At 30.9% G+C, this 17590-nt stretch overlaps 2 protein-coding genes across 2 annotated transcripts; both read left to right on the top strand.

The window, feature by feature from the left end:
• Window positions 1-2109: 2109 nt before the first annotated feature.
• On the top strand, window positions 2110-7983 carry LOC132729692 (phosphatidylinositol phosphatase PTPRQ-like; the record flags this gene model as incomplete). Its single annotated transcript, XM_060715515.1, has 10 exons — window positions 2110-2412; window positions 2758-2955; window positions 3295-3393; window positions 4217-4404; window positions 4822-5017; window positions 5753-5908; window positions 6016-6147; window positions 6335-6477; window positions 6954-7052; window positions 7867-7983. Coding segments are annotated over 10 exons (1631 nt in total), but the record flags the coding sequence as incomplete, so codon positions are not given.
• Window positions 7984-8876: 893 nt separating this feature from the next.
• On the top strand, window positions 8877-12386 carry LOC132729678 (uncharacterized). The gene is made up of 6 exons (XM_060715491.1): window positions 8877-8997; window positions 9634-9748; window positions 9912-9988; window positions 10443-10577; window positions 11441-11468; window positions 11711-12386. The coding sequence occupies exons 1-6, from the start codon at window positions 8901-8903 to the stop codon at window positions 11874-11876; spliced, it is 618 nt and encodes a 205-aa protein (XP_060571474.1). The 5' UTR covers window positions 8877-8900; the 3' UTR covers window positions 11877-12386.
• The last annotated feature ends 5204 nt before the right edge of the window (window positions 12387-17590 follow it).

Genomic DNA, 17590 nt, shown 5'->3' with positions numbered 1-17590 from the left:
GTTCGATGATTTTTTAGTTATGCCCCTTTTACTTTGAAAATAATATGAAATTTTCAGTTTCCGTTCATTATCTCCCCAACGGTACAACACATTCAACTCAAACTTGACATGTGGTTATGTTTTTGGAATGCCCAGGCCAAGTTCGAATTTGGTCATGTGTCAATGATTTTTGGCAGAATAATGCCCCTTTCACTTTGAAAATAATATGAAATTTACAGTTTCTGTTCATTATCTACCCAACAGTGTTACATATTCAACTCAAATTTAACATATGGATATGACAAAGGTATTGGCAGGTCAAGTTAGAATTTGGTCATGGTTCGATGATTTTTTGGCAGCGTTATGTCCCTTTCACTTTGAAAATAATATAGATACATCTTAGGAATAAGCAGTTAAAGTTTGAATTTGGTCGTGGTTCTTGTCCGGACTATAATTTGAAAAGTACTGGTCGGAATTCAAAACAACTTCATACAGTGGTCAAGCATAATAAGAGGAAGTGCAGTGCACAAGAACCATAATTCTATCCAGAGTAATTATAGAGTAATTGACCTTGGTTACTTTTTCCTTGTCCGGAGCATAACTTGAAAACCACTGGTTGGAATTTGAAACAACTTCAAACAATGGTCAAGCACAATGAGGGGAAGTGCAGTACACAAGAACCATAATTCCTTCTTTATTAATCACTGAGTTATTGCCCTTCATTACTTTTTCTTGCCCAGTGCATAGCTTGAAGCTAGTGGTTTCTATTCAATGCAACTTATACAATGGTCAAGCACATTGAGATAAAGAGCAGTGCTTAAGAACCATAACTCCATCTTGATAAATTATTGCCCTATGATACTTTTCCCTACCCGGAGCATAACTTTAATAGTGCTTGTTAGAATTCAAAACAACTTCATACAATGGTCAAGCACAGTATGGGGAAATGCAGTGCACAAGGACCAAAACTCTATCTAAAGTAATTATGGAGCTATTGCCCTTTGATACTTTTCCTTGTCCGGAGCATCACTGGTTGGAATTCAAAACAACTTCATACAATGGTCCAGCACAATGAGAGGAAATGCACTATACAAGAACCATAACTCCTTTATTAATCACAAAGTGATTGCCGTTCATTGGGGTTTTTTTACCCAGTGCATAACTTGAAAGCTAATGGTTGCAATTCAATACAACTTCATACAATGGTGTCAAGCACAATAAGAAAAAGTGTAATGAACAAGAACCTTATCTTTATCCAGAGTAATTATAGAGTGATTGCCCTTTGTTCCTTTCCGTTGTCGCAGAGCAGAACATTAAATCTGGTTGGAATTCAACAAGTTCGTACAATGGTCAAACACGGTGAAATGAAGTGCAGTGCTCAAGAACCATAACTCTTTTTGGACTAATTACATAGTTATTGCCCTTTCTTACTTTTTGTCCAGTGTAATACTTAAAAAGTAATTGTTGGAAATCAATGCAACTTCATACAATGTTCAAGCACAGTAAGATGAAGTGCAATGCGCAAAAATCATAACTCTATTTTGACTAATAACATAGTTATTTGTTACTTTTTCTTGGTCAGTGCTAACTTGTAAACTAGTAGTTGGAATTCAATACAACTTCATACTATGGTCAATCGCAATGAGGGAAATTGCAGTGTACAATAACCATAACTCCATCTTTTAAAATTTGCAGAGTTATTGCCATTTGTTCCTACTTCTTGGTCGGTACAAAACTTAAAAAATAATGTTTGAAATTAAATGCAACTTCATACAATGGTCAAGCGCATTGAGAGGAAGTGCAGTGCTCAAAAACCGTAATTATATCTGGACTTATTACAGAAAAATCCCATTAAATTTCATCAATGGTCAACCACAGTGAAAGGAAATGCAACGTACAAGAACCGTAATTATCTTTAATTGCCCACAACCATAACTTTATTCCAATTCTTTTACAATGTATTCTGGTAATAGTAACTTCCTCATTTCCGAATCAGTCTTGCGGGTGTATTAATCACATTTAGTGATAGCTCTTGTTTTGGTCTTTTTTAAACTAAATTTGCATTTTATAAAGCTGCTTTTGTATACTTCTGTTGCAAAAACTTTATGTACAACTGTATGCTTGTTTCAGAACCAAGTATAAAAAGTGCAATTGATGACTTAAACAGTGATAAAGATATCAGTGGTGGTAGTATAAAAGTTGCCTGGAACAATGCCCCTGGATACAAAAGTGGCTACATTGTAGAACTTAAAGATGGAGAAACTTTAAAGTTTACTAGGACTGTTAACGGTGTTTCTGTAACATTTTCAAGTTCTGGGTTAAAGAATGGATACAATTATGATGTTACAATACAAGCAAAAAGTGAACAGTTTGATAATGGGAAGACTGTACTGGGAGACATTTTTACTTCGAAATTTAAAACCACTCCAAAATGTAAGTTGATATAAATTTATTCAATTTAGATAATATTCATAGAAGTATTGATTTTATCATCAGTACAGTGTGTGTTAATGGTATGGTTATTATGATACTTAAGTTTTTTGTTTTTTTGTCCATGTGCATTTATAACTGGCGATATTTATTGTATGACATTATATGATTTATTACTGAAATATTGATTCACTTCAGTATATATTTTCCAAGTAGGGATCAGCTGACATAAGTTTGTATTGTTATCAAAAACATACTGTTGCAATATATATATGATTGATATGATTATGTATAATAACTGTATATTAAAGTGTTACAATGACCTAATTGATAAGAATCTAATTGCAGTACCTGAACCACCAATAAATGGTGAATGTAAAGCTCCTTCAGACAGTTCTATATTGCTTGATTGGGAAGCAGCAACAAATCCAAATGGTGATTTAGTACAGTACAACATCCATGTTTTTAAACACAGTTATCTTGTGTTTAACAATGTCAGCTCAACAGGGACAAAAACAGATAAAACTGTTGGAAATCTTGAACCAGGTAGACTGAAAAGTTTAAGAAAAATCGAGTGCAACTGCAGTTTGACATTATTCTAAAAACATGTGTAATTTAAATGCACCAACATGCTAGTTTACAAAACTCTGTTTTCTTTGGAGATAAAGATCTTTGCAATAATAAATGCACGATTTATCCGTAAAATAAAAGACAATAATAAATTGCACAGATGTTCAACATATTAAGCAAAAAGTATCTTTGTTTGCCTCTTTCCAGTGTGCTGAATTCTTTTAATTCATTTGTTCAACAATGAAATAAATTAAAGGGAAAATACTGAAAAACAAAACTGTGAAATTTAACAATAAAAATAGACTTGTGTTTAAGGAACCTACTACACGTTTAAAATATACACGGTGAATGAAGTAGGACAATCAACAACTGCTCTACAAGTTTCTTCCACAAGCTGCAGAACAAGATATAGGAGTATGTATTTGAATTGAACGTTATCTCAGAAGTATTTTTAATACGTAGTGCTTGATAGAAATTTAAATTATGATGAATATTAGATGAAAGGTTATTATATATGTGTAAGAACTGGTAAGCCGCTGTTTGTTAACATTTCTACAGTTTCTGAAATTTGTAAAGCCTTCTTTAACCGGACTGTGTTTGATGCAACTTACAACTTACATGTGGGTATTGTTCAGAGGGTGGATACTCATTTTGGAGCCGCTGTCACTGGACGTCCCTGTATTTTTTATTATACATTTGATATGTTGTATACTTTATGTTTTGTTTAAACATTCTTTGAATTTCAACAGCTGGTGATGGACAGTTGTCTGTCTAGTCACACTACATTTTAAAACTGAAATCATTAAACAAATGTTCTTTTTAAGGCAAAACTAAGAGCTTTGCTTTTTTGAGTTACACTGTCTAGTCAATAGTTAGTTATTCAGTTTTTCAACGCATGATCGTGTCTTCAAAAACAAGTATCTTTAAAATATATAATGTTATATATATACGAATAAAAACAGAGATTTATAATACCTTATAAAATACTTTTATTAAAACTATTCATACTTAACTATTCATTACCTCTACAAAATGTTCGCAAATTGTTTACTACAGAATAATTGTTAACATAGTGAAAACATACCTTGTATAAACATTTTTCACTCTTGCATTGCTACAGAAATGAGGTTCCTATATAAGAGAACAGAAAACGGCAATAATACTAACACAATGGGAATAGATTTAATTTTTATTTATTTGTATGATACTTAAAAATTATGTCATTGCGCTTTTTAAGTGTCAACTAAGCCAGATAATTTACAAGTAACAGATGTTACAAGCCGAAGCTTTCTTATAAATTGGGATAAACCTATAAACACGTACAGTGCTGAGAATTACGGATATGTTCTGCAAGTTAAGGATGATAAAGGTGCTTGTAAGGAAGAGGTCCTTTACAAATGTTCAGACTGTGAAGGAAGTTTTCAGGTAACACATTTAATGGATGACTTATTTATGGTGTTTAATTTGACATTCCTTATTTGTAATAGTTTCACTTACATTTTACTCAACAGGTTTCAAGGTAAAACGTTTAAATAAGAGTGGCTGATTAACACACATGAAATTAACTTATCCAAAATGTTACGTCATTATTCCGTTCAAGCAAAACACATTAATTCAAAGAAAACAAAGTCAATTAATTAACCAGAAGTAATTTAACCTAAGATATAATATATTATTAAGTTTAAAAAATACCAGATAATGATATATGAATAAGGACATTATATGTATGTTTATATTTTTAAAATGTAAAAGTCATTTAACTCAACTTAATAATATCTTATATACAATTTCGATCCATTTTAGGTTGCAAGTGTTTTTCATTTTTTTTTTTTTTCATTTCAGGTTTTTTCCGAACTTTTAGGATTATGCGATCAGAATAAGCAGCCTGATTTCACTATAAGTAAAGCTCAGTTAGCAAGCCAATTGTCATATAATGCAAGTCTTAATCCAGATACAAACTACACTGTGACTGTTACAGCAATAAATGATGAAGGGAGAGGTCATCCTGCCACAGTGACTCAAATAACAAATGAAGAAGGTATTTGCCTACATATTAAAAATGTACAATACAGTTGTCTTTGCAAACACAATAGCAGAAAATATTCCTGCAGGAAAACTTTTAAAACATTTTAAAATGATATAACAGCTGCAAAACAAGTCAATTGTTATTGAAGATAAAAGAAAATTAGTATTACTTATATATTTCTAGTATGATAATTCAGAGTTATTTGTTACAGCAAGTATACGTTGTACTTTAGAATGACATGTATTTATATTCCTCTGTTAGAACTATGGTGCTACAAATTATGTAAAGTGTTAATGATTAGCAATATGAAAAACGTGTTCATGTAATGATTGGCTGTTCTTTCAATGGTGATCTGTTGAACTTGAATCGAGCATTATTAAAGATCTTAGATACTATTGCTATAATTTCTTAATGTGTCAGATTCGTTAATATGATAATGTTTTCACTTCTTCCTCAAAAGAATGTCTTATATATAGTTGTACCATCCATCAAATATATGACACAATAATTTGGTGAAACTACACTTCGCTTTAAAATAATTTAAAGCAAACAGTTATTGCTAATGAGAATAATATCAACTCCATAGTATTATCATTAGTCTAAGTGACTGTGGAAAAAGTAATTAGATTTTTAGTTTTATTTTGCTTTACAGTTGTATGAATTAAGCTGATTTAACTTTATTACAAGCAAATGCACAGGTACTCACCAGTTTGCTAGGTATTAAGTATGGTTTATTTATATTTACAGTTCCCCAGATTCCATATGATGTTAAAGTTGTAGGTAAGAATGCAACATCATTTGACTTGACATGGAGTATAGATGGACCAAGACCGGGACAGACAAACTATTTGATAATGCTTGAAGCAGATGCTCCTGCAGAGTCAAAGAACTTTACGGCTACCGGTAACTTTTGCTTTATTAACATTTCTCTCAACCATTTCGTTGTCATTAAATGTTTATCTTTATTCGTATATTTGATATCTTATCCTTTAATTCTGAATTATGTTCAGGGTTTGCTTTGAGGGAATACACAGCATATGGACTACAGGAGTTTTGGAATTATAGCGTCTCTGTGATTGCCAGTACATCAATTGGTAGAAGTAAATCAACAGTGTCAAATAAGTACAGGACCTTGCCTGCAGGTAACTTTTACACACATGTAATATTTCCCATCCCATAAACGAAATCGAGAAAGTACAGTTTTGAAACTAGTTTGCCTCTAAATATGGTACATAGGTTTGTTTAAAAGAATATTTCATCAAAGTTGTGTATTGACGAATGAAGATATAGTACTTTTACATCTAGGTATTTTTTGTGTTTGACTTATAGCACCTGGCAAAGTTTCCGAATTTTCTGTAGAACTTCATCCTGATGGAGACTTTACGAAAATAAAGATATCCTGGAAAATGCCGACTGTATTAGAAAGAAATGGGGTCATCGAAGGTTATCGTTTTGAAAACTCTGCACCAGGGGTATGGTTGTACATATAATATTTGTAACAATATTTGTGGTCGTCAAATACTGTTTGCTCAAAGTTATTAGAAAAAAGGGCTACACATTTTTGTGTATGATATTCGGCGTGTTCAGCAAACCGGTTGCTTTTTTACTTTTGTTTATATTCATTTATATTAATTGGTTTTGTTACTTCAAAGATACTGTTGAAAGAAACACACGTTTAGTATTATCATAAATTTCTGAAGATTTTGAAAAGTAAACATTTAAACATCATTCGTCATATAAGAAACAAATGTACAATGTTTCATGAAACAGTAATTCCGTGTTACGGTATATCATCGAATGTTTTGGGTTTAACTTATTTGATGAACGTTATTAACGATATATATATGTAAGGATCAAAGCCATTGTTCCTGCATTTTCCTTAAACATATTACATCCCCATGCATTCATTCAAAATATATGTGTAGTAATTTTTTTTTGTTTGTTTAAGAATGTGACAGCAACAACAAATTTCCTACAGAATAATTTTGAAGATTATCTTTACAAAATAACAGTATATGTAGTGCCAGAAGAAGAATATACATTTAAGGTAAAGGAACTGTGAAAATATCATTTAAAAAAAAAGAAAAAAAGAAAAAGAATACAGTCATATAAGTAAATCCAGTGGTGTGTTTTGCCCGTCAAATCCTTTAATTTAAGCTTAACAACTTTAATGATATTAAATTTTTATTACGATACATTGTAATGGGACCTATTTGTTTGTTTTAAAAGAATTAAGGTAAGTAAGAGTTCATGAAAACAATTGTATCAAATACCTCTTTACAACTATTAAAAACATAACTCCAAAGAATTTATTTTAATTAAGAACTATTTAGTCAAATTATTTCGAGGATTTAAAACTGTTTTATTGATACATATATCAAAGAAATATTGCGCTCCATTATTTGCATTAAACTTTTATTGTTAAGAGAAGGAATATTTTAATTATTATTTCATTTAAAAAGAATTATACTAAAGATATATACCATCAGATATATACCATCAGATGATTTCAAAAAAATGTCATTTTTGTTATCGGAGAAATAAAGGGGTTAAATCACTTCCAAGAAAATTTCTATACATATATCTATAGAATTATTGTTTCATATTACATTTTCTCTTGCTATCAATGAAATATTGGTTACAATCACTTGAAAACAATATTAAGACTATCGAGTTGGTTATATTATATAATTGTTGATGTTCAAAAATAAGTTTCTTATATTTGATTATAAATGGAAAAGAAACAAAAAAAGGAAAAGGAGGGCTGGCTTAAGTTATGTTTTGAATACCAATATTATACGTTTGTAAAGTATAGTGTGCATATAAATAATATCAAATAATTTCGGATATTTATTTTATAGGCGTATGCTATAAATGAAGATCAAATGAAAGGAGAACATATTATGGTTACACAAGTTGCTCCAGCAGGAGGTTTATTTAAATTTTTTATCTATTTCTTGGTAACTTTCAACTTTTGAATCCTATGTTTCGATTGATTTTGTTAAGTCAGAAAATAATTAAGATCATTGCCAAATGCCAAATAGTAGTCTGAAACTTTAAAAAGTGAATTGTTTAATTCCTTTAAAGATAATTGAGTGACATGTTAAGTAAATAATGTGCAGTTGTTGTTGCTAACGTTATAATGATTATTACTATTCTGATTTATTGTCTCTTAAAATTGTCATTTTGTAGAACAATAACCATTTAGCATCTTGTTGAAGTAATTTAATTCCACATTTTAAAGAATAACATTGTAAAAGAACTGTATACGATTCCTTTTATATTATATAAACTATAATTTGCTGTAGTAAATACAGTAAAAGAACTTTTATTTAAGTTCCTACAAACATCGAAGAAACTCTAAATATTGCTGTCATCGCATTACAACGGGAAAAGGCTGTCGGTGAAAGACAAATTACGCTTACATTAGTCCGTGACTTTTTTGAAGAGTCAACAAATGGCAAAGTACAAACCACTGGTCTTATTGTGTGTATTAACAACTGCGACCTTGACGGTAAAATGACACTGTTGATAATCTTCATCATTTTATTTAAGAGGTTTGAAATTGTTAAGAAGAATTTGCAGAATATCAATTTGAAATGTAAATTCATGAATTTGTATCAGATACTAAGTTACAACTTTGATTATTATTTTTAAATATTGCATTACTGCATAGTTCAACATTTGGTTTTAAAGGACAATCATAGTGTCTTAAGAGTAAATGGGGTGCAAACGAGTAAATTGCTTTACCTAAGATAAATAATATTGACATTCAGAATCGTTTATAAGAAAGCTTATTTTTGACTTGTCTCATGATAAAGATGCAATCGTATTTACGTTTGATTATTAGCGCCAGTATTTTGTAGGCGATGTGAAAATAACCGATGTGAATGCAATGGAAAATTGGGCGGAATCATCAAAAAAAGGTTTGACGTCATATAGAGCAACAACTCCAGAATGGCTGGATGAAGTACATACTCAATGTGCATGTGGTATGCTGTAGAATTGCTTATTATAATAAACTAAGATTTCAATATATATCTAAATTCAAGTAGTTTAGCAGTCCGTACACTTATAGCTCGTGTAATGTATAAACATGTCACTGATGCTGAAATTATATCGAAAAAGTTTTTTACTAGATAAACTTAAAAGGCTCCTACAAATATAAATGCAGCTTAAGTTTAGCATTTTAAAATACTTTCTGCATAACTTGTGACTTTCTAAATAAGTTAAGGACATAAAGAGTATCAATTGACGATTTGAAACTTAAATCAAAACGCTGAAGAATTTTCATAATAATATATTAGCTAAAATATTATTCTCGAATATGATACATGAGACTATAATTATGATTTTTCTGACTTCATTTTACCCTTTTTAGGCCGCAGATTTAAATTACGCATTTTCTCTATAATTTTTGTCTTATCTGAATATTAATGTGAAAGCTGTCTACGTTTATATGATAAATAAGCGCGAACACATATATAGTACATTGTTATCATGGTTTATTTTAGGAAGGAATAGACGGTGAGTGACAGGTATTGAGTACCTTGTTATATTATTCATTTTTAGGAAGAAATAAACGGGAATTTGCGAATATTAAACACATTGTTATGTTTTACTTTTAGGAAGAAATAAACGGGAAGTAACAAATATTGAGTACATTGTTGGCAATGAGGATTGTACAAATGTCTCGCCAGATGAATTTTGTAATGGTCCACTTCAACCTGGGACAAGTTATAAGTATTAGACTATGTTTATTGCAACCTCAACATATGTGTTATTTCATTAGATATTAATACTGCGATAATTGATGGAAAGTTCATAATTGTTATACATGTATAATTCTATCAGGTAAAAGGTTTTTTTTGTAATGTGTGTACAATGCTTGGTTATTTGTTTACAGGTTTGTAGCATTTAGCTGTACAAATGGGGGATGTCTTTTAAGTCGACAGTATGGACCTTTTACAACAGCTAAAGCAGGTAATACTTTTGACATTAAATGAGATCTAAATAAAATACAATACTGGTATATAAGTAATAATATAATTTCAATAACGTTTTACACGATATGGATTTTTTTTGATAATTTAAACCACATTTTACAAGTTTTTGCAAAATTATTTAGATGCATACGAAGCACTGTTTAAGTCAGTATTTCAGATTACAAAATTTTCGGTGGAATGTGAATATAAAATCACACTGTCATTTTCTCATATTTGCGTATCAACAAGGTTTTTCATAAGAAGTTTTATAAGAATTTTCTTATGTCAGTTTAGAAGTGTTTATGCTAGTCCACTTAATACTATGGGAAAACATATGATATGCTCTTATAATTATGTATATTAAATTGATTTCCTTATTAGAAAAATAAGTCGCATTTTCTTTTTTGAAACATCAAACTTCAACATATTACATGTTTGCTGTTTGGATTTAGAAACGCTTTCCTCTGATTCCTGTTCTGACAGCACACACGCTGTCATCGTTGGAGTTGTACTCGGTCTGGTTATTGTCGTTCTTCTAGTATATGCTGGTTATATGACTTATCTAGTCAGGAGGTACAGGACTAAAGGTAGGATATACACATTTTCATTATATCTTACAGAAATAGCTTAAAAAATGGATAGATAGAGCATATGAGTGATTAAGACCATTTTTAAATATACATGTGGGGCGTCCGTGGCCGAGTGGTTAAGGTCGTTGACTTCAAATCACTTGCCCCTCAACGCTGTTGGTTCGAATCCCGACAGGGACTTTGGATTATTTCATGTGAGGAAGCTATCCAGCTAGCTTACGGAACGTCGGTGGTTCTACTCAGGTGCTCGTTCGTGCCTGAAATAATGCACGGAAGGGCACCTGAGGTCTTCCTCCACCAGTAAAGCTGGAACGTCGCGATATGACTATACTGTGTCGATGTGACGTAAAACCCAAAACATACCAAAAAAAATATACATGTATAATTATAATTAATGATCAATGAAAGGTATGTCTGTATCAGAAAATAACACATAATACAAGACTAAGTGTAAAAAAAATACTTCGTCATACTGCCTCGTTATCAAGATATAATATTTATGATAAAACACTAAAATTGTGTGAACGTTAACCTGAAAAATTATAAAAAGTAACACTGTTAGTTCACTCGATGCATTAAGATACCTGTTTCGCCAAATAAAAAACGGAATTCAAATTAAGGTTAGTTTTTCATCTCATAACATAACGGTTCTACTCGCGATTGGGTGCTTGTTAATGCCTGAAATAAGCTAGAAAGTCACCGTTTAGCAATTAAGTCCAACAAAGCCAGCCAGCAAGCAAACAAACACTATACGAATCGAAAGGTCATATTTAGAAAATGAAACTTGTCGTATTAATCACATGACATATTGAAAGCTGTGTTTAATTCTTTGTTAAATGTGTATACGTAATTCTTTCCAGATGAACAAGAAATAAAACTTGACAATGGGTAAGTTAAGTGTAAATTATACTTTTAATGATGAGTGACTAGTGCATAATTAAGTAACATTATACTTACGAATGCAGACAGACGTGTCTATGCATATACGAGTATTAATATGACAGTCTTAACTGTTTATCAATTACATTTTTAACACATGAAATAAAATTATGCTAAATGGTTTACAAAATTAGCTAAACCGACCTATCTTACAAATTATGGCTTATGCAAAACACTCGTTCTGATTTCAGAAGAGATCGTAAGAGTCAAACATATGTAAATGAAACATTTATGACCGGTTCAGCATCAAATACATCGGGAAACTTTAACGTTGATTCAGGAGTTGAGAACGTATATTCCAGACTCGATGACAATGCAAGAGAAGACAAAACAACATATGAAAGTCTTAAACCATGATCATAACACTATTTGTTCTTAGCGCAAGAAAAAATTCTCAGCTTTTCTTCATATACTATAAACAACTGTATATTATACCAATTTGGATTGGGTAGCTGGTGAATATGACGTGATATGTACTGAAAAAAATATTTACCTAGTAGGCGATAGCTTGTTTACTTTTTCTATAAATTTGTCTTTTAAATGAGCGCATTAGCACGCGTATTCGTATAGTTCTTAAAAATGTAAAGACGGTAACTAGAATTAGACTAATTTGACTCAAAGATTATCTAAGAGTCATTTAACTTAAAAGTGTTGTTGTGGTTTGTTTTTTTTCCCCAGAATAATAACAACATTCTTGGCGCGACGTCACGCCATAGTCTCGCGTCTCTCAGGGGATTTCCAAAAAATATATTTTGAGAAGAAAAACCGAAAATCTATTTTTAGAAAAAAATCGATATTGACCTGTTTTTTTACAAAAAGATGTTTGTAAGCCAATCAGGGAAAGGCATTTTAAAGCTATTTATAGATTATATATGAGTGCTTATTTAAAAAAAAAATTGTATGCTAATTTGATGTTTCATATTATTAAAATAAAATATTCCATTCGACTGCGCTCTTGTCAAAACGAATAACACAGTAAGAAAACGAACCGAAATGTTTTATTCTAAATGAAATTTTAATAGATGAATTAATGCATACGACATTATACTTTAACGACATTATACTTTAAACTTTTGTGTTCGTCAAAGAAATACAAATGTATGTACATTTAACACATTTAAAACTTTATTTTTTCATATTCTGTACACCTAAGACATTAATTTTGTCAAAGTACAAGTGTCGTAAAACAATATAAGAAAGCTGGTAAAATAAGATTTGGCTACTTTTAATGAGATAACCGCCCTTACTTTAGTGTTTCATTCACGATTTCGGCGTTACCTCGTAAAAATTGTCTCACTTACGTTTTATCTGCTAATTTCAGTGTTATATGACACGAGTAGATTGAAAAATGTCTCAAGTAATATGTACGTTATTGTATCTAAAGAAACTAAAAATCGCCATCAATACGCTGTTCAATACGCTTTCGTCATTTTCGTGAATGATCTTGAAAAATAAACATTTCATAGAACATGTTCGATGAAGTTTAAAGTATAATCTCTCAGCAATCGTATATGCAAACTCATTTCTTCCAATTTGGTAAACAATCAAAAATATTGGTCCATTTACTTATCGCTTTAGCCACTAGATTGCACAATTCTGCGTTACTTTATCACAATGCCTGCGTTATTTGCACATTCCTGTGTAACTGGATATGCACGGTGTTTACAGACTCAATCTATTTTCATGTAATTTTTTTGTGATAAATGCTTCAGAAGGATTGCAAATTTTTGGTTTTATACAGTTACAGTAATTATTGATATGTAGTTATTCTATAATAATATTAATAATTTGTTCTATTCAACCAGCATGACATATTTATATATAACATTTATATTTAACATTTTGTTTGATTTTGAAACACGTTTAGAAATTATTACAGTGCATTTCTTAATTTCGCAAAAAAAAGTAAAAAAAAAAAGTCAAACAATATAAAAGTTATTTCTCTGTGTTTTATTATATTTATACTCGTATATATTGTTTATATTTCTCAATTTGTAAATTGTAATATTGGCAATCTAATGATGAAATCAGATGGAAATGTTTTTGTTTGGGAAAAGCTGTGCTGACATAGTAAAACCAAATATGACTCATTATTATTATAGAAAAACAAAATTATTTCTTAGATTAGAAAAACAATACATTTATGATGTCAAATGAAATGTTCAATACATATCAAAAAATGTTAAAAAGAGAGTGTTAAAATGTACTATTAAACATCGGAATTTAATCTTAATATAAATTATCAAAGGAACTTCACTGAGATCCAATAGGCAATATTTTAAAAATTGAAAATCTTTCTTAAATTTAAGTGAAAAGCTTTGCAACGGATTTCATTTTCTTTTTGTGGCAATGTGCACAATTAAAAAAATTATTTCTACGAAACGGAGTGAGTTAATGATATGAAATTTTGTTCTATGAATTATTGGTCTAGACATACATCTAGTTATACAAAAATCTTAAAGTCAAAACACCTCAATGGAGTCCCTTTAATATATGAGGAGAATGTTATCTATAGATAAATATTGATGCAAACATATCATTAAATATACTGGCGTTTTATGAATAAAATAAGACAGCAAATCTTGTTTAAATTACTAGACCAAAACCTAGATGGGTTCATGTTACCATGCAATATCACATTACTGCTGGGTTTTCTAGTGTAAGATAATATTCAAGGTTACATGTATCAGATTTATTTACTTTAAAGTGGTTTTGCACCGTCCAAAATATATTTTAAAATGTTACAGATATAAATTTGTCTCTCTTCGGTCTTCCCTATGTGTTATTGTATAATATCATCTTCATCATCTGCATCATCATATGCATCTTAATCAATATCATTATGATTATTAATAGTATTATTAGTTTCAAACGTTAAGTATTTATATGATTTTGTCTATAACAAAAAACAACAACATTTATTCTAAATATTTTATTTACTGCGAACCTAATTTTTTAAGTAAGCCGTTTATGTATGAATTAAGATAGTCGATTTACATATGATCACATGTAGGCATTAACATTTTAATTGAATTATCAAGTATCCTAACACACGGGGGAGAATCACGCCGTTCGTTACCCAAACAAACAAGATGGCGGATGCAGCCAAAAAGTAGGGTTTTTCCTTTTTTCTCTGAAATTCGTGATGTTCTGATGTTAAAGTACATATAACAACCTTCTCCACAATTTCCTGGCACACAGGATTTGATTTCATGATGTTTTGTCCCGTACTTCTTCTGAAATGCGCGTCACCAGATTCGAAGCGAGAGAATTTTCCACCGGTTTGATCGTGGTAACGTACGGCTTCTTTCCTAAAATTCACTTTTTCGTTTACATATATGTATATTAACAGAAACCACTGACTTTAAAAAGTTGTAATATGTCGTCATCTAAGCATTCATGCCCATTCTGGCTAGAATAACCGCTGAAAATATTAATATCGGGGCATTTTCTGGAAATGATAACGTATGGCGCACAAAATATCAATGATAACGTACGGCGCATTTTTTTCTGCTTAATTTTCTTTATAATAGAAACGTTATGTTTACAAGACATAAAAGGATGTGTAGAACAAAATTAAATAACTGAAATAAATAATATTAGTGTCCAGCTTTATTTGTCATCCGTTCATAGCAGCCTTTTATTTTTCATAGTGCTTCATAGAACCGCGTTTGTGCAAATGGACATAAGGGACTTGTGCAAAGTGACGATATTAAATTAACATTAATGAAGCCAAATAAAGTTTGACACTAAGTATGTTTGTATTCATCGGTAGCTGTTCTACAGAAAAAAGAAATATTCTCCGGTCGCTATCGCTCCCGTCGAAGTTTCTAATTTCTGTAGAACAACACGGATGAACACTTACATATACTTCTTAAACACTAGTTTAAGAGTAGCGTAATAATCTTTAAAACCGTTCTTTCATAAAGATAATGACGTCATCTAAGCGAATGAACGGTCTGGCATTAAAGGTTTCAGACGGGTTTTCCGGCATGGATAAAAACATCGAAATCCAAATTCGATTTGAAACTTTATAATTAACACTAGAAATTAATAAGCAAGTTCCAATGTCACTTTTTTATTGCTGATACCTGCAATACTTTTTTTAAAGAAATTATTGTTTTTGTTGGGGCGTTTGTGGGAAAAAACGCCAGAATATGATAGGCAAATTCTTGCATGTAATTGTTTTGATCAAATTATGACGTTCCTTTTATTTACAATTATGAAATCCTCAATTGATGCGAAGGGACCTTCATTTTTTAGGATATGTGTATAAACATACGGTAATTGCGTTTATGTGTTGAAAATCGATTAATATACAACAATTTTGCATTAATACTTCATGTATGTTTTTTGTATGTATGTACATGTAAATGTGTGTATGTATATGTAAATACAAGAGACCTATAAGTTACTGGTTTAAAGATCAATTTTGAAAATGTTCATAATGTAACTCCTGAAGAAAATTTCGGCTGGTATTTGCTTTATCAATCAAAATCTTCTCCAAACCTTTTCATGATTTTTGATATTATGTTTATATAAACTGTTCGTTATTGTGCATGTTTTATGTCCACATCGGCTTTAAAGCCTATTGGAATAAAATAAAATGTCTACTGTCTACTATAATAAAAAAAAACTGTAAGGCTATGTCGCGTAAATATATCTGACATCATTGTGGCACAACGTCACGCTAAATGGTAGCGTTTCAATATTAACCACCCGTCAAATAAACAGAAAATTTCTTATTTACTTAATTCATTGAAGTTTTTCGAATAACATTATTTTCTAACTCATTGAATAATTTCATTATAGAACCTACACTCATTCATTATTTTTCTTTCAATGAGCGACCAGATTGAATAAACACAGGCTCATCTCATCTGGGAGTAAGCTAGTCCCAATCAAAGTTCGTTTTGTAAATGTTTGACGGGTTCAAATATTAAGATTTCCTTATCAGAAATTTGTTAGGAATGAATTTAAACTTTTTCTTTGGAAAAGAAAATATATCAAGCCGTCCGAACCTTTTTAACATTTTTGCTCTGCTGAATGCGTTTCTTCTTTCCGATAGGGGATAAGACCATAATTATCGCACATGACTGGCGAAATTTAATGTGAAGACAACACTACACAAATGTTTCCTGAAAGTGGAGGCTTTTCTTTCCATTCTGCATTTTATACAAAATATTCTCAAACTATACACGTGTGTTTTAATTGGTATATTAACAACGCATATCTATTATTCCACCAGCTAGAAAGATATTTATATCCGATGGTACAGCATTGTTCAATTAATTATTTCTGACCTGACCAACATTTTTTTCAGATATCTATCATTTCCTACATAAAAATAATTCATTATCAGCTGATTGGACAAATGGAAATCCAGCTAGTAGTAAAATGCGCCGTACGTTATCATTGATATTTTGTGCGCCATACGTTATCATTTCCGGAAAATGCCCCGATATCAATATTTACAGCAGTAAATCTAGCCAGAATGGGCATGATTGCTTACTTGACAACATTTTACAACTTTTTAAAGTCAATGGCTTCAGTTAATATACATATATGTAAAAGAAACATTGAATTTGAGAGAAAAAGCCGTACGTTATCACGATCAAACCGATGGAAAATTCTCTCGCTTCGAATCTGGTGACGCGCATTTCAGATGAAGTACGTGACGAAACATCGTGAAATAAAATCCTGTAAGCCAGGAAAATTGTGGAGAAGGTTGTTACATGTACCTTTACATTAGAACATCACGAATTTCAGAGAAAAAAGGGAAAAACCTACTTTTTGGCTGCATCCGCCATCTTGTTTGTTTGGGTAACGAACGGCGTGATTCTCCCCCTTGTAACACTATTATACTCGACGAGGGAGATACAGGTATTTGAATGTCGACCCATATATTGCACATCAGTAGATTATAATCATTTAAAGCAGCACAAAAATAGATGGGTAGATGTATTTTCTGAAAAATAAACAAACGTTCAAAGAAATATGTTGTAGATGAAGAAATATAAACATTTATTCTCATTGGGTTGAACATTGAAATTATGACAAATTTTATGTTT

This window comes from Ruditapes philippinarum, unplaced genomic scaffold (genome assembly GCF_026571515.1).
Source record: "Ruditapes philippinarum isolate M1 unplaced genomic scaffold, ASM2657151v2 ctg8783_1_1_1_1, whole genome shotgun sequence".
Taxonomy (NCBI): domain Eukaryota; kingdom Metazoa; phylum Mollusca; class Bivalvia; order Venerida; family Veneridae; genus Ruditapes; species Ruditapes philippinarum.
This window is presented reverse-complemented; position numbering and strand designations above follow the sequence as displayed.

Excerpts from the sequence above, each read along its gene's own strand:
- LOC132729678 (XM_060715491.1), top strand. The coding sequence starts at position 8,901 with ATGGAAAATTGGGCGGAATCATCAAAAAAAGGTTTGACGTCATATAGA. Across the intron at positions 8,998-9,633 it reads ACATACTCAATGTGCATGTG|GAAGAAATAAACGGGAAGTA; the intron begins GTATGCTGTAGA and ends TTTTACTTTTAG. Across the intron at positions 9,749-9,911 it reads CAACCTGGGACAAGTTATAA|GTTTGTAGCATTTAGCTGTA; the intron begins GTATTAGACTAT and ends ATTTGTTTACAG.